This window comes from Onthophagus taurus, chromosome 1 (assembly GCF_036711975.1).
Source record: "Onthophagus taurus isolate NC chromosome 1, IU_Otau_3.0, whole genome shotgun sequence".
Taxonomy (NCBI): domain Eukaryota; kingdom Metazoa; phylum Arthropoda; class Insecta; order Coleoptera; family Scarabaeidae; genus Onthophagus; species Onthophagus taurus.
The window spans coordinates 38,337,443-38,356,575 of NC_091966.1; the positions used below are offsets into that span (position 1 = coordinate 38,337,443).

General features: G+C 34.6%; 1 protein-coding gene across 1 annotated transcript in view; it reads right to left on the reverse strand.

Annotated features, from left to right (window-relative positions):
* Window positions 1-8,754: 8,754 nt before the first annotated feature.
* Window positions 8,755-19,133, reverse strand: part of LOC111419787 (uncharacterized) — a 119,081-nt gene continuing 108,702 nt past the window's right edge. The window contains exon 6 of the mRNA XM_071201289.1: window positions 8,755-19,040. Within this exon, the coding sequence (XP_071057390.1) occupies window positions 18,438-19,040 (603 nt within the window). The 3' untranslated portion in view covers window positions 8,755-18,437. The remainder of the gene's footprint in view (window positions 19,041-19,133) is intronic.

Genomic DNA, 19,133 nt, shown 5'->3' on the forward strand with positions numbered 1-19,133 from the left:
ACCTACAGGAAGATCAAGAAGGACCCCACAGATAAAATCGTAAGGAAAATGAAGGACCTGATAAAATCCACAGGAATTTCAGCAGAATAGCAGAAAGATTTGTTTGTGCAGGCGCCGGTACCACCAAGAATTTATGGACCACCGAAGATTCATAAACCAGACGTCCCCCTCCGCCCTATCGTCAGTGCCATCAAATCCCCAACATACCAGTTGGCCAAATATCTTGCAAAGATTCTGTCTCCTTTCACAGGGAATACGGAATCGTATGTCAGGGATTATACACATTTTATGGAATCGGTAAAAGATATAAAGCTAGATGCTGAGGATATTTTGGTGACTTTCGATGTGGAATCCCTTTTTACTAGGGTACCAGTTAAGAATGCTGTAGATGGTCTCCGTCAAAAACTCATTCCGGAGGGATTACCAGAATACGTGCCAGATCTACTAGAGTACTGTTTATCATTGACGTATTTCAGCTGGAAGGGAGAATTTTACAAGCGCTTTGAAGAAGAGCCAGTGGAAACTAAAACTATGGCTCTGATATGTGGATGACACGTTTGTGATATGGCAACATGGTCAAAAACGGCTACAAGTGTTCTTGGATCACTTGAACTATCAACATCCCATGATTAAGTTTACTATGGAAACAGAAACTGCCGAAAAACTACCTTTCCTAGATGTATTGTTCACCAGGACGACAAATAGAGATATGGAACTTGGTGTATATCGGAAGAAGACCCATACCTACAGGTACTTGCAGGTGTCATCACATCATCATCCCCAACAGGAGAGGTCCGAGATCCGTACTTTATTTCAGCGAGCAGCGAAAATATGTGAAGGAGATAACTTGAAGAAGGAGCAACACTTTCTACGAGGCGTGCTGCAGAAGAACGGATACACTTCGCGGGACATCAATCGGGCCATCAAGCAGCGAAAGCAGAGGGAGGACGCGGTTAGTACAAAACCACTTGGATTTATCTGTCTTCCCTATGTTTCAGGTGTAACGGAACGAATTGCCAGGCACAAACCAACTCCATTAAAAGGAGCGAGAGTCTACCGACTATCGTGTAGTTGTAAGAAGGTTTACGTTGGCCAAACTAGACGTAACGTCGTGTGCCGCATTAAGGACCATGAAAGGGATGTAAGGTTGAAAAACTTAGGTTGACTTCGAATAAACAAATATGCTGTCTAGGGACAACAGATATTACGAGAGACTGGCAAGAGAAACCGTAGAGATCCATCGACATAGAAATAACGTTAACAGAGAGGATGGCTGAGACCTTAGCAGAACATGGAAGATGGTGATGAACACGAAGACCTCCTCCCGCATCACACCGGACGCGACGCAATTAGTTAATAATTAGCTTTAATGGATTATTAATTAGTTTTACAACTTATATATTGTTCCCAATTTTCGATTTTGTCACTTCGAACTAGTTTATGAAGAATGTTGCAACATGGCACCCGAAACGTCAAACCTTTTCTTAATAGACGCACGGCAAAACCTGAAAGTTTCTAGTTTTAGTTCAATTAACATTGGCCGTGAAAGCCTTTGTACTTATGATATGGACGAATTTCAGCTGATTTAACTTTATCCTCCATATTTTGGTTAAATTGAGTATTGTTTTGCCTGTTTACCAGTTTTTAGTGGATCTTTCTCCACGGCAGAAAAGCAGTGTTATTTACATACATAACCATGGTCCTCTGATATCTCACTAGTACATAGTAGATACAGGGCAGTATCTCGTATGTTGCCTTGAGGCATCCTTGCTTTTACCTCATTTAAGTCCGAGTATTTATCTTCTTGTTTAACTATGAAAAGTATGTCCTTTATTGACTTATTGCTATCTAACCACAAATAAAAAAGTTTTTTCATAATTTATTCGTAGTCTTTGATCAAATCGTTTCGTCAGTAACCGTTCGTGATATGCTGCTTTACCAGTACCATTAATTTTCTGACTTTTCTGGTCAATCCATCAATTTTCCACAACTATTTTTCCCAAAACATTCCAATTCTTCTGACACTGCTTTCTTTCACAATTGTCAGAATAAGCTACTTCCAAGGCGTCCTTAATACTGATAACTGATAACATATTACACTTGGAATTCACATAATTTCTCGAATTTCCTCCACAAGTTATAAAATTGAACTAATACCAATATTAACTTTTTGCTTGAATTACTTAGAATAAACTTGGCGCGCTATTTAAACATTTGATTGATATTTTATAATTTTAACACTCTATGCTCTAAAATTTCCTTTATTAAATATTTTACTTATTTAACAAAAAGAGAAAGTAACTTGAAAACGGTAAAAATGTAAACGAAAGCAGAGCAATCAGAACACATAGCTTTTACGGCCCCCCAATAATTTAAACCCCTCTAAAAAGCAAAATGGCAAGGGGAAGCACGCAAAGCAATGTAGATTTGTACGCGGAACCCCCACAGGGGTCTCCGCCTCTGTAAATATCATGCACAAAGAGCGTCATCAGATAATCGGGTGCCCTAGTTGGGGCAGCAATGCCCCTTCAAACTCCTCTACCGCCTCTACATGCTATCACAGAAAAGCTTGGATCTCATATGTATGCGAAGTCAGCCGGGCTTTCGCCGATTGCCCGATTACAATGTGTTTCTAGGACACTCCGGGCATCCTGCCGTCAACGACACGTACCCCCTTGCGTGTAACACGCCGGGAGACGTTAGTACATGGAGCTTCGTCTTCGTCGCTCACCTTGGTTGATTTTAAGGAATCATTTCGGACGGAAAGGAAGTCTACCAACCATGTCAACAATGTGACCAATGTGACTTAACGGTATTCTGTAATCTAACGCAAACGACGACGGTCGCGTAGTGCAATCGTGTGTAATGGGCGGGGACGGTTACATCAAAGTTAGAACACGCTAGACGTCGGGATGGTAGTCGACGCGGACGCGACGACGCTAAATGTACCGTGCCGACTCGACGAAATGACGTTGGGGTTTAATTGATTCATTTGGACCGGTCGTTCTCCACAATTTAACACCTCGACGCCCGCCCTATGGTGACGGCGTCGGTCGACGCCGCGACGCCCTACTCGCCTCGTTAATTAAATCTCATAAATAATGCAACGCGGTGAAGAAAAGCGTCCGTTGTCATGTATAACGGGTTAACATCAAGGTGTGGCCGGAATTTCAGAGATTTCGATCAGGATCAATTAATCTCGATTGCGCATAATTTTATTCCATGTCAATGCGATAATTATAATACGACTTTCATAGTTACAACTTTTATGTAAATGGAATAGAACAAATTGAAAATTATACTTGACGCAATTTGTATTCATAATTAATTTTGTAATTTACATTAAACCGTATGAATACGCCAATAAATCCGCAGCAAATAGAGGATAGTGCGCCTGTCGGAGATAAATATATTCACGCGTTTTTAATTATAATTATCCAAACCATTTTAATATTCCCGAAAATTATTCGCGCGTATCGGAAGTGTTACGATTTATCAGGTTGATGCTACCTGCAAAATTAATTTGCGTTAATACGTCATTTCGGTAATTTAATTTCAATTAATATCAAACAGTATCATAATTGCATGTCCGCTCGAGTTTATTGCAAAAAAATATCATTTTAATCAATCTATATGGGTGTCCTACATAATTTTATATGTGTTAATATTTTAAACATTAATAGAGGTACTCTCATTTATTACTCTCTATTACTCTCCTTAACGTCGAAAATATTTTACATCAATAGACTGTATACAACATATAGCGATGATGATAATAAAAACAAAAGTCAAAGTTATAAAGTAATTTTATCTATGACTGCTTGGATAAGTCATCATTACCGCACTCATTTGAGGTGACTTGAGTTACGTAATGAAGTTCATTACCGCACTGGTTTTATTACGTAACGCATTTTTAGTCTAATCAGAACAGACTTAATTTATTGAAACGAGCAACAATACAAAAGAAAAAGTGCTATCTACTTACAGAGAAACAATACTATTTATTATAAACATTAATTGTTATGTCTTTACATTTCGAAACACTTATTCCATATGAGTAAACATGTTGTTTAAACTGACTGAGCTGTTGATTCCAAATATTTTTATAAATGTCAAATAGACTTTTTTAAAGAAACTGATTTTTTAGTAATTTTTAGCAGTCGTAGATAAAATGCTGTATATCACACGTGGGCTAGAGCATAATTACAGTACTCGTGTGATTACACACTCATACTGTAATTATATTTCTAGTACACTTGTAATATAAATAACTATTATCTTCTTGATGAAACGCCTGTGTTACATCAAGGAAAACTTCAGATCAAACTCTTCAATGATATATGTTATTTCTAGTACCTGACTCGTAAAATATTTATTTCTGTAGTTGAATTAATCATCAGTTATTAAATTCTTTCTCTCATGAGATGCATTTTATCTAGGAGTAATTTCTAAAAAAGTTTTATAATTTAGTAAGTCTATTAAGTTCAATAGACAAACCAAACGGGTTGGTGCTTGCGCTTAATAGCGGTAGAGGAAACACACATAAGGTTACAATCACACGGATACAGGAAAAAAAGACGGAGAATAGAGACTGAAGACACGGAAGAGACTTAATAAATATTGAACAGCCAAGAAGTAATCTGGCAGTAGAAGAAAGAGACTAAAAACAGGGAAGAAGGAGAGAAGGGATACTGGAAAAAGAGTATAAATACAAGAAAACGATTAGATAGAGGAAGAAAAGACTGGTAACAGAGAAGAAAGAGTTAACAGAGATTGGAAAGTGAAGAAAGAGACTCTGAATCTGTAAGGGAGATTTGAAAGAGATTAGTAATACAAGAACGAAACGTAATAAAGATTGAACAGACAAGAAGAAGTTGGTTATAGAATGAAGTAACTAAACAGGGACTGCAGGTAAAAAAAGACTGGGAATTGTAGAATAAAAGGACTGGTAATAGAAGAAAGAGAACGAACAGAAAGAAAAGACACTTGAGAAAAGCTGTAAAGGTAAAAAGGGGATTAAACAGAAAAAGAATGACTAAAAACAGACTAGTAATAGAAAAAAAAACGACAACAGAAACAGGAAAGTGAAGGAAGAAAGGGAACACAAACTATGTTTTTAAGAGGAGATTGAGAAATCTTCGGGGGACACCAAATCCTGAAACTTATTGCTAATGATAAGTTGGGGCAACTGTCTTCGACCGTCTAAAACCCTTTTACTCCGGCACCATCAATCAAGATATTTTCTGATCCATCATTCTCCTCATCCTCTCTGAGGTTGACTGTGAGGTAGTCAGTTTTCCATGTGGCATCTTTTTTCAATTGTCATATTGTAGTGGTTTAGTTAAAAAAGACTAGATATAATCACATCATCCAATAGATGAGGTAAGAAAAATCAGAAAATATCACTACAATAGGGGCAGATCTATATTATGAAAAGGTAACAAGAACGTTCTTCAATTTTAACGTGTTAACTTGTAATTTTGCCCTTAATTTTAAAATTTTATTTGAATAATTACCTTTGTAAACTTAATATTTAACTTTTTTGTGAACTCTTGTAAAACTAGTCTCTGAGGATGGCCATGGGCCGAAACTACTCAGACTTAATTAATAAAACCAGTTTCAAAAGTACAAATTGAGAAAATTAAATTTAATTACCTTTTCATAATTTAACAACTGGTAAAATGTATTTTAATTATAACTACCAGATCAATATTGGTAAAATTAACTAAAGAAAGCAGCGACAAAGAAATCTTTAAGAAGCCACAAAACTAAAAGGCACGGAAGTATAGATCATCCTAAAGAGATACAAGAGAGAGACAGTTGAACACAATTGAACAAGGCAAGAAAGAAAATCTAGCATACTTAAGATACAATAAATTGTTGGTGAGCAAAGAAATATTAATAGCAGAAATCGATGAACTGACTGTACAAAGTAGAGGAAACGCTGGCTAAAAGCGAACTATAATGGAAAGATCACTAAAAGAAGGCACCGTAGAGGTGCGAAGACAATTTTTTTTGTGGTTTAGCAATATGGATTAAAATACGCATGTGACCAGAACCTGAATGAGATTCTCAGTACTCTTCTATAATAACCACATTTCGAAAGCTTCGAGTAGTCTTTGTGTTACCTTGGTTAGTGTCCATGATTCCATATCATAGAAAAGCACCGAGAAAACATAGCATCTAAGGAATCTGACTTTGATATCGACGCAGCGATTGTGACTTTTTAACAGTTTAGCCATCTTTATTAGTTGTAACCTTATTCTGTTGTCAGTGATCGTTGACATATCGATTATTCTTCAAAGGCCCACAATTGAGTAGGATTTCTATGTTGGTATTTTCTATCGCTTTTTGCATTGAACTTAATGGTAGCTGACTGGTTCCAATAGCGGTTTCATATGAATCAAAGAACCTTGTAATCCATCCCCGTGTTCTCCAAAACCTCCATTATCTTTTCATGTTGCACCTTGTCAAACGCTTTCTTGTAGTTAATTAAGCAGGCGAAGACGTCATAGTTCATATCTCTGCAGCGCTGGAATAAAACTTGCCGGCAGAACAGAGCATCCTTTGTACTTACTCCTTTCTTAACCTAAATTGCGTGACTAATATTCTTTCTTCGTATCGTCTGACGCACGAAGGTTCTGTAGTCACTACATATCTTAGTTACCTGTTTCTTTGGCAGCAATATGAACTCAGAGTTGCCATTAATTTGGGATGCTTCTAGTATGGTAAATATTATTAAATATGTCAGTATGGATGGTGACTTTGCCTTCATCTGTCATTATATAAGGTTCATATTCAGCCTGAATTTGCTTTAAGTTTCTTCTTGTATCATTACAAGTTTTCTCACAGCTCTCTTCCTGAATCTTCCCGTAACCTCCCTCACCATCTTATGCACATTGAACACGTCAAATTTGTCTTGCAAAACCTCGAGTTAAGTGGCATTTTTTTCAAACTCCATTCGTTTGGCTTCAAGAATTTTTCTTTGTGTGTCTTCCTTTATGCTTTTGTATGCTGGTAGATTGTTCTTCTACTTACTTCCGGCTTCTTCCTTCATTGACTTCTTCTTCAATCTGTATGCACTCAGCTTCCCAAACTTCCTGAGATTATACTTTGGTTGTTTTGCTTTTTGTATGATTTTGAATTTCGTTCTATATTCTCCTAAAAGTGGATTGTGGTCCGACTGTGTGTTGACATCTTGTAAATGTGTCTCTATATCTTTGAATGTAGTCTATTTGGTTACGGCAGATATTATCTGCTTTGTCGTCTCTACTCTCTGTCTAGCAGCTTGTAAAAAGTGTTCATTATCACCAGGTCATACTCGCCAGCAAATATATTGAGACTGCTTCCCTATCCTTTCGTTTCGGATACTTAGTCCATGAGGTTTAATGTGGTTATCTGCTCTTTCCTTGCTTATCTTGGCATTGATATCGCCCATCAAGATAAGAAGTTCCTATTTAGGAAATTTATAAGATTTTCAATCTGAGAGTAAACCTCTTTTAACTGAGTGTACTATCTCTATTCCCATTTTCTCCATTTCTAGCTAAGCATTTTGAATTTTCCCATCTTGTGCCGTTATTCTGATACCTTCTAAGTGAAATGAGCTTCGTATTTCAACTAGAGGAACAACTATTGAAGTAAAAAAAAGCAATTTTGAATAACAAATTACTTGATATTCGATGTTATACGAATGTTAATGCAGTAGACATCACACTTATGGGAATTGTATTAGTATTTGTAGCTTTATATAACGCGTAAATGGAACTGTACACCGTATAATGTGTAGAGTTATCCGCTATCTCGCCCAATCGACAAGCTAATACACTCTACTTTAACGATTATATCCGTCATAACCGTTTACAATTACCCTTACGCCGTTCTTAAAATGTCATTATCTCAGGTAGTTTGAACAGTTATTGCTTTGGCACGTATGCATGAAGAGAGCCAGGTGCTTTTAGTTTATCGTACGGGGTAGTTAATGAAATTTAAAAGCTTTTATTTTAGTTTATCTCGTTGGAAATGTTTTTAACATTTATCTGTCTGCGAATTAGTTGATCTGCAACACAGACACCATTGTTTTTTTTGTGTCGTTTTGAATGGATTCGCAGAATGGGTGTTGCTTGTTTGCCTAAAAGGGTCAATTACGTGAGCTGTTTTTTTGTTTGAAAACTCGATTTTCCGGCAATTGTTGTGTATTATTCTCGCGGGTGAAGCAAATTATGTTTTTAAAACAATATTATTTAATGGATTTAAAAAGTTTATGTTTGAAAAGTGTGTTAGTAGGGGTTATGTTATGAATACCGTTTCATTTATTGTTAAGTCGTCGAAAACCGCTTCGGTTCAGGAAAGGATATAAACAATGGGACATTATGCCCAGGCATTATACGAAAGCTATTCAGTTGTGAAACTCCGCTCATATTCTCAAGTCATTTGAACTAATTAAGTATAGGGACACGATTTTAACGGGCGTTGTTTTGGGCGGCGCAAATCCAGGTGGAGTTATTAAGTTACAGTCGCCCTGGGTCTCGGTCTCTATGGAACTTTAATAAAGCGGTAGAAGTTTCGCAATTTGTTTGGTAAAGGTCGCCGGCCAGTTCTCGCTCTATGCCGAAGAAGTGTTATTATGTTTGCGCCGCGATAATTAACTTTTTAGTTTTTGGTGAAACTTTGTAGAGGGGGGCTTGCTTTAATATTAATCCTTTTAATTAGACGTTTTTACTTACCTTAATTAAAATTAAAGATTAAAATGTACACTTTTATGTTAATATATCATATTTATTATCTTCAACAAAAATAAAATTAAATCACAAAATAATAACAAACGACAAATATCGTACTTAATGCAATTACAATAACATTTTAAAATCTGTTTGGTAACGGGACGTTTACCAACGCAATAATAAATGCTAGTAATAATATGTATCACAGCGATTACAAATAGGTTATTTTACAATAAAAAAAATTGTTCATTGATAAATAGATTTACAAAAACTGGGAATACTGATAACATTACGATATGATCAGTTGATTTGTCAGTGGTGAAGCGTCCCATCCATTTTCAATCACCCAATTTTTTATTCATTCATCACGAACACACAATGCAAAACGTCAACGTTGGTTGATGATGGTCAAACATGAATAGAAAAAAGATTAGCTACCCTTATCAACATTAATAAAATAAATTTATTATTATTATTATTGTTGTTGGTTTCTCGTGGTACAGTTGAAAATATAACAAGGACGTATATAGTTATATAAAGATTGTTAATTTGTTTGATTTTAAGTTTAATTGATTTTTATTTGACCTTGTCTGGCAAGCAACAGTTTAGCATTTCATGAAGGCCGGAAGTTTGCTATAAACAAAGTTGGGCGTATAGCAACGGGGCAATCAGAAGTGAAACTCGACAGTATTTGATTAAGAAAGGATTGCTTGTTTCGGAAGTTACGTTGGTTTAAGTGGACCGCCTTGCAACTTCCCTACAAGTTTTCGATGCTAATTTAGATGCAGAGTGACACAAAGTTTTCGTTTCACTCAAAATTAAAGAGCTATGCATTTCAAAACGGATGTAAAATTATAATAAAATAAGCAAGAAAAAATGAGATGATATCTTGAAACGAAATAGAAAATAACTTTATAGGTTGTGTTATATATTTAAGTACTGTTTAACATTCCTGGGAGTACTGGTGACCACGATATTTAATTTCCGCACAAATGCGCCGTAAATTGCATTTTCCGAGGTTAATTTTCCAAGGATATTAACCGGAATAAATCCCAGTCGGCGTAAATAAAGTAGGAGTCAGTGGCGTGCACAGTAGGCGACGCACGGCATTATTTTACCGGCAATTTATACCCTAGCTGGTCGCAATTTTAAACGTGCTCCTCATTTGACCGTGCCCTGCAATAATAAAGCATAATTGGTCGCATCGATTGCGTGAGTTTCGAGCAAAAACGCTTGGAAATTTTCCAGTACCACGCGTTCCGTTTGGCCATATTTTAGTGACGCCAATTTCGGGATTAATTGAACTTTTAATTTGTTGCATAAAATTTTACAGGCTCGTTGGACAGGAATTTTAACAAAGCGTTTTGTAGAGGTATTCTGAATTTCCACCAGCGTTGCGACACGTGCCATTCGGATTAAAAGCGTCCGGTATTAATGACATCATTTTATTTTGTGAACAAACCAACGGTGTATTATCAAATTGCACCTATGTAAACTTGATATCGGTGCAATTATTAAACCGCATATTAAAATTTCGTTATCAAACGTTATGAGGCTAAAAATCGAATTAAATCGACGTGAAATATCCATTTATAAATTCTAAAATCTCGTTATAAATTCTAAAAAGTTTTCAAGATATTTACGTCTAAAATCAATTTTGAAATGTTGAGGGGAAACTCGCTTATTATCCTTGATGTTAAGAATTGGAAAAGCTTTTTGGGTTAAAATTCTTTTTTAATAAACGCAGAAATAACCTATGCAAAGTTTTCCCCTAACTTTTTAGCCAATTAGATATGAACCATTTTTTTGACATTCTTAATCGATTTCGACGAATTATACCTCATTCGAATTGCTGAAATGTCAAAATCTTTTTCGAATTGTGCTAAAAAATACTGAAAAGTGTGTAAAAAGTAAGTTTTATACGAAATTATAAAATATCCGGTCTCTTTTCCCTTATTCCAATAAATAATTAATTTTAATCGATCAAAAAGTTTATAATATCTAATAGCAGTGATAGGGAAGATGAAGTACTAAACCAGATGATAAGCAAAGAATTCATGTAAGTATGATTATAGTTTTGTTATTCATTTCGCTATAAGGCAAAGTTGCCAACGTTGGATGAAATGCAATAAAATAAAATGCTTGCAAAATATTAAAAAGTTGAAGGACATCAAAAAAAGCATGGCTCAAATCCTACAGATTCGTATTGAAATTAAAAGCGGCAATGATGTTGAAAATATGAAGCATCACTTCTAAATTCTTCCTACGGTAATATTAGCCTTTTGGAAAACTCTAGTTGCAATTAAAGTCTATCGGTGTTATCTAGGCAATGACAATTAAAGGTCGTAGGTCTTTATATCCACATTCCTTATGTCTTAGAAGAGTCTACAAGAGGTTGCTTGCGGCCAAGGCTCCCCAAGTAATATTATATGAACCCAAAAGTAGTTGACACATTGTCTCGCTCGTAAACGACCTTGGCTAAACTTCGAATAGAACATGCATGATTTTGTTTTATTAACACCACTGGAACCCAAATAGTCAACTCATGAAACGCCGATAATTGTCCGTTTTTGAGTTACTAAGCCGTGGTCGCTTGCGGCCGAGGTTCCACAATTAATATCATATGAACCCAAAAGTAGTGGACACATTGTTGTGCCTCGCTCGTGAATGACTTTGGTTAAACTCAGAATAGAACATTCAGGATTTTGCTTTATTACTGTTAACACCATTGGAACCGAAATAGTCAACTCATGAAACGCCGAAACTGCAGACGATCTTGGCTAAACTTGGTACAAACATTGCCTTACCAAACCGCTGTTGCTTGCGACCCAAATAGTCAACTTATGATAGTACCGAAGCCGCTACGACCTCGGCTATACTTAGAAAAATAACTATAGGTGTTTGCCTGACTAAACTGAGGTTGCTTGCGACCGAGGCTTCGTAATTAATACCATACGAACCCTAAAATGGTAAAACTGATCAAACTAGTTGAAGCCAAAAGTCAACTCATTGCAACGTCAAAGCTGCTAGCGATTTAGATCAAACTTAGAACAATACGCGTCCAAGGCTCTATATTTAACAAAATTTGAATCCATATGTGATCAAAACGTTGTGTTAACTCGATCGCAAACGACTTTGGCTAAACTCAGAATAGCAAATGCATGATTATGTTTAATTAAGACTTCTTCCTTCTTAAATTATCCGAGTGTGATAAGTAAAGATAGAGATTTAAAAGAGATTTCTTAAGCAATGGTGGTCACACCAACAACTTTATCCCACTGTCCAAACTACAAATATTTAACCTACTCAGTATTATTCTTTCCTTATTGGAGAAAGAACCCAAAAGTAGTGGACACATTGTACTGCCTCGCTCGTAAACGACCTTGGTTAAATTCCGAATAGAACATGCAGGATTTTGCTTTATTAAACCGAAGTCGCTTGCGGCCGAGGCTTTGGTATTAAATGAGATATTGATATTTGAAACTTCTGTTGAAAGCCTGGGTGTGGTGATTGATGAGCAGCTGTCTTTTTCTGGTCATGTGGGTATGCTTTGTGGTAGGGCATTTGGATCGTTGAAAGCGCTTTATGGTAACAGGAATATTCTTTCTTGTGAATTGAAGCGACTTTTGTGTGATTCACTAGTTCTTTGCCATTTTAATTATTGTAGCGCTGTGTTTAGTCCGTGTTTATCGTATGACAGTGCTCGTAGGGTGCAAATAGTTCAAAACTCTTTTTATGTTTTATTTATGGTATCGGGCGTAGAGAACATATTTCGGCTAAGCTATTGCTCTGTAGGTGGCTGAATATGGGACAGAGACTCACTACTCACTATCTGAGTCTGGTCTATTCAGTGTTATTTTATGGGAAGCCTCCTTATTTGGTTAATAAAATAAATTTCAGGACTGATGTTCACCACCTTAATTTGAGGCATCGTTCCTATGTTACCATTCCTAGGCACAAATCACCCAAATTTAAGCAATCGTTTTCGTATCAAGTGGCTAGGATGTGGAACGTGATCCCTGATTTCGTGAGATGTGCTGGCTCTATCGCGAGGTTTAGATCTTTAGTGTTGCGGGACAGGTTGTATGGTCGACTATAGTTTTTTCGTATTTGATTAGTTTTGTTTTAGTGATTATGAAATTTAGTACTATGTAAATAAGTTGCATTATTGCTCGGTTTTTTTCTTTATTTCATATCATGCATTTTTATTTTGTTTGTTTGTTCTTTTTTTGTTTCACGGTGGAAGTTAAACCAGATTTTGATCTGTTCTTTCACCATTTGTGCTAACATATCTAAATGAGTTATTATTGATTAATTTAATTATTTTATTGATTTGTATTTTTTTATTGAATATTATGAATAGTATTTGTTTTTTTTTGTTTTGTTGTATCATAGGTAGAGGTATATTATTATTATTTGATGTACGACTTAGTAGATGACATGATTAATCTTAAGGAACAATTTGTTTTATGGATCTTGGGAGGACCAATTTAATGAGACATCGATCCATATAAACGCTACGATTTAAAGAAGAGATAACAGGATTATGTTCAAACTCTAACGAAAGTATAGGGTTCGAAAAGATAGAAACGCAACGTTTCTCACTTCTAAGAACATCCGATGTTGATGTAACTTGTCTGATCAAGCATTACATTAACTTTTCCTTTATTGTTACTTTTAGAAAGATGTTATATAAAAAGGGATCCACCACAGCCAATAATTTCAATATTTCATTTCATACCTTTTCTTCCTTGCTAATCAGCTATGGGTATCTACACCAGGAAAAGAGCATAAAGGCTGAGAAGAAGGTGCGGAAGTCGATATTTCGAGTTTAAGTCCAAAAAAGTTTGAAATGTGTAATTGAAAGATGTTTACTTTAGCAATATATGAATAATAAGTGTTCCTAAGAATGTTAACTTTTGAAGATATGCACAGGAAGATATCTAAACGAGCCTTGCAGTCTTAGCAATTCTCCTACTAGTAAATTAGGATCAACTTGTACTTACAAAAAAATAGGACATGACAAGATAAACTACGATTCATTTTAAAAAACATTACTTGGTGCACAAGATTTCGTAATATTCATAGACAATTGGCCCAGATCAGTACAAGAATTGGCTCATGATATCTCTCTATACAGTTAAAAAGCGATTCAAGAGCATTACTACTTAATACTTCTTAGTGAGTGAGCATAATACCCCATTATATACAGGGTGAGTCAGAAAGAATGGGAAATCCGAATACCGGAGATACTAGACACCAAAATATGATGATTTAACGTAACATCTCTTATACAAATGTCAGTGGTTTTTGAGACATAGGGTGTTGAAAGTTAAATTCTTATTTCGAAATTTTTTGATAATTTTGAAGGTTTTTATACTATTAACATAAAATTTGGTAGTTTTATGTTTTCGAGCATGAGAAATACGAATTTGAACTTGTTTTGTTATTGCTCGTAGAGGGCGCTAGATACACGCTGCTCGTTTGATAAATCAAATCATAAGTTTTTTGGCTCGACAGCTACGACCAATAAGAGCTGCTAATCACAAAGAGCATTCAATTTTACATAAAAAAGGTACTCTTATTGAAATTGTCTAAGTCTATCGGTTTTCGAATTATTTACTTTTAAATGTTTAAATGTATTTTTTCTTCTAAAATATTTATTTTTGAACATACGCAAAGTTGGCTTATTTTTGCGCTCATGTTTCGACAATTGCTTGTTAATTGTCAACATTGATCTAATTTCCGCGTGCAATAATCATTTTTACCAACAATAAAGTTATTACCAATTTGAAAATGCCACGACATAATGAGTTTTCTAATAGTGAAAAATCCAGATTTAAATCCACTAGAATTTTGAAAATGGTCACAAAATTCTATTGTTATTAATTAATTGTTATTGTTATCGATTATTATTGTTACTAATTGCTATAATTACTGTGTTATTGATTTTAAATGTTAACCGTAAAATTACTTTGAAACAATTAAAAGCAGATAACTTGAAAACCAGTAGACTTAGACAATGTAAGCAAGAGTACCTTTTTTGTGCAGAATTGAAAATTCCTTCAGATTTCTGGTTCTAATTCACCATACCTCAACTGATAAAATAGTCATGACTTGATATCTCAAATGTACAGGGTGGTTCAAATTCGATGTCCGAATAGGCTATCTCGGAAACTATAAGAGCTAGAAAAAAAATAGCTTACATGTCATGATCTCGTTTTTCGAGAAACTGTTAATGCCAAAAACCTCAAAGCGCTACCGTCTTTTGTTTTTCCCCTAGAGACCAAAATTGAAAATATCGTAAAACCAGCAAGTGCAATTATCTTGGTTGTTATTATAGGTGGAGTATTATAACTAAGACATTATATGGACACTTTTTTACAGAGAATTTGATGATGTAATCAAAAATTTTTTTTCGAATTTAGATTTTGAGATATTGTCACAATTTTCGTTTTTTTAAATGGATACAACCACTCATTATTCGCTTGTTAAATTCGTTATTTTTTTCTGATTACAAAAATATGGGGTTAGATAGGTCTATTTCTTATTGTTTTGGAATAAAGCTAAAAATAAACTTTTTTTTGGTGTCGTCAAAGAAATTAAATTTACAGTTTCCTGTAAATTATAACTAAAAATTAAAAAAAACATATTAATGATATTTGAAACAAATATATTTGTTGAACTATTTAATTTATACTTTTTTTGGCACAAAAGTTGGAATAGATTGCATTATTTCACATTTTTTATTAATATTTAATATTATTATTAAATAAAAATTTTAAAAAAATTAAAATTAAATGACATTTGTATTCAAAAATTTTCTTTTAAGATCGATTACGAAAAGTTTAACATGTTAGAATGTTACATATTAGAAAATAAAGTAAATTTTATATAAATTTTTAGTAGAATAATTTTTAGTTATAGTTACAGGAAACTGTAAATTTAATTTCTTTGACAACACTAAAAAAAAATTAATTTTTAGCTTTTTAATTTAATAATTAAATAAGAAGATAACTTCTGGTATTTAAAAACAAATAATTTTTTTAATATATAACATTCTAACATGTTAAACTTTTCAACATTTTCGTAATTCATCTTAAAAACAGGATTTTTAAAGTGACACATCAGAAAATTTTTTAATACAAACAAATTGCGCCATCTATCAATAATGTATTAAGTCATTTAAGAATAATATTAAATATTAATAAAAAATGTGAAATAATGCAATCTATTCCAACTTTTGAATAATTACATGTATAAATTAAATAGTTCAACAAATATATTTGTTTCAAATATCAGAAATATGTTTTTTTAATTTTTAATTATAGTACCGTAATTTACAGGAAACTGTAAATTTAATTACTTGGAAGACACTAAAAGAAAAGTTAATTTTTAGCTTTATTCTAAAACAATAAGAAATAGACCTGTTGAACCCTACATTTTTATAATCAGAAAAAAATAACGAATTTAATAAGCGAATAATCAGTGGTTGTTTCCATTTAAAAAAACGAACATTGTGATAATATCTCAAAATCTAAAACCGAAAAAAATTTTTTGACTACGTCATCTAATTCTCTGTAAAAAAGTGTCCATATAATGTCTTAGTTATAATACTCCAGCTATAATAATAACCAAGATAATTGCACATGCTGGTTTTACGATATTTTCAATTTTGGCCTATAGGGAAAAAACAAAAGACGATAGCGCTTTGAGGTTTTCGACATTGGAACTTATTTAAAAAAAGAGATCAAGACATGTAAGCTACTTTTTTTCTAGCTCTTATAGTTTCTGAGATAGCCTATTCGGACATCGAATTTGAACCATCCTGTACAGTGTGCATCTAGCGCCCTCTACGAGTAATCACAAAACAAATATCAAATTCGTATTTCTCATGCTCGTAAACATCTAACTACCAAATTTTATGTTAATAGCACAAAAACCTTCAAAATTATCAAGAAAATTCGAAATAAAAATTTAACTTTCAACACCCTGTGTATTAAAAACCACCGACATTTGTATAAGACATGTTAGGTTAAATCGTCATATTTTGGTGTCTAGTGTCTCCGGTATTCGGATTTCCCATTCTTTCAGACTCACCCTGTATAAATCACGCAGTTAATGGGTGATGATGTTAACAAGAAAATGTCTAGTAACGACGTTTATAAACGATCTCAACAGAAAAAAGACATTTCCCAAAAAAAGTTAGATACTAATCTACTACATGAGAGTTAGTAATGATAAAATCGAAGACGTGAAACTTGTAAAATGATTTTACTTAATTTTCTTACAACACTTTTTGTTTGTTAAAAACACAAGTTCTTTGAAGCATTAAATTACTGAAGTTAGAGTAAATGTATTTTACTCTATCTTAACATGTTACAGCAATAAGCTCTTCGATTATTCAATTATTAAAAGAGATAATTAATGTATTTGATTAACTTGTTTTTTCTTGTGTTAATTAAAATTCTTCCAGATTTCTAATCGGACATTTCGACATCTGTATTCAGCGAGATCGAAATTCACGATTGAGATATAAAACATTAAAATCCGTTGAATCGTCCCCTATTTAATCGATTCAATCTAAATTAATTTTTCCTTATAATCTGTATAATGTTAACGTGAAAGAAATGAGATCAGGAATTTTGTAATTCTTTAAAAAAAAAATGCAAATCGAGGTAATAATATCCATTCTCTTATTGGCCTAGAATCTCTTTCGAATGAGATATTATTCATCGGAATTGCTTAAGAGGTTCTCTTGTTACAATCAAAAAAGTACACTTTAAAACCTTATCTAATTCGGTACTACAAATAATTTGGGGTTAACTTTGTAAATTAAAAGGAAGAAGTCATGAAAGGTTTTTAATGTATAAAATCAATTGGTATTTCCGGGAAAAGTTATCGATTACCATTACCCACAAGTGCCAAAATCAGGATTGATTACCCCTTATTACCCGATTACTTCGCCCGGATACACACAAACAATCGCGAAGAAAGAATCGCGTTTAATATCGATCTCTCTTAGAGGAATGTCCGGTGGTTGAAAAAGAAGGAAAAAAGCGTTTTTACGTCGGATCATTAACCATACAACTCTGTTACGGAGCCCTCCTCGGCCATGTTGAGATCTCGGCTGTTCGCTTAATCATCTAATGGACGAACCGAGCGATTCGCATTATATTCGCTATGATTTATAGCCGGGATATTATCCCGAATTCGGTGTAACAGTGATTTGCTCGGCATGTGCTCCCTCTTATAAGGGTTTTTATCAAATTAATTACCCATATAACGTTTTGTGTAAAAAGAAAAAAATTAAATTAAAATAAGTATTCCATATAACTTTTTCATTTCCTCGCTTTGTCGCTGAGGAAGTTATCGTTTAGCAACAGGTACAGCTATAACTAACACTCCTTAATCTAACTTTGTTAAGATTTTAATTGAAATTTATTGCAGAAATCCGAGGAGTACCTCGAGAAATTCTTGCCAGATATAAGGAAGCCGAAAACAAGTAAGAAGAACATTAAACACGACTCCTGTTTTATTATCAAGTTTGATTCTTAGTTTTGTTTTGATTAATTTCCGATAATTTCGACTGTACCACTAAGAACCCTGAATCTCACGTAGTACAAATAACCATGTATATAAACGTTGTCTCGTTTTATTTTCTTTGTTTACTTAAGTATCCTTTAGAATATGCGTAGTTTATCCCACTTAATCCGGTCATACGGCACTGCCTGAATACCCGAACGTATTCGATCTCTTCCCGAAATCAGCGAACTGTTCGGGTGTTTGAAAAGTTTCAATTTTTACGCACTTTTTCTTCGGCCTGTTTTGATGCTGAAGGGTCTTACTTCGCGCACAATACGTTGAGGAACTGTTCGAGCTGGAGGAACCGAGTTCAGACACACCCAAAAAACCTTGATGGAGCGTCGTGCCGGCGGTTGGCATCGTTCCGTACTTGTTAGGAGGGAAATTGGTGTAGGATATGCCCGGAGCGACTGCTCCATGATGGTTCTTCACCGTGATAGGAATGGTTTGTCCGGCCAGCGAGTTCGTCTCCACGAAGTTTGCCTCGATGACACCGCTATTAATGTCTGCGCTTGTGAATTCTAAGCACTTGTTGGTCGTACAGACATCCGGTGGAGTTTTGTTCAATAGAGGTCCGCATTCTGGTACGTATTTTGGTGTGCGATCCGACGTCGAGATGGCATCGTATTGCTGCCTTTGTTGGTGCGTTGCGACGCCAAGGCGCCTGTCTATGTATTCGGCAGTCAACCGGTGTTCTCGAAGCTTTCTCTCCGCTCCTGGTACCATTATCCTCACCTGTGTACAACAGAGAAACACATAATTAGTATATTGGGTTGAAAGCAATTTCAAAGTTGTTTGTTACCAAATTACTACACTTTGAGTATACAC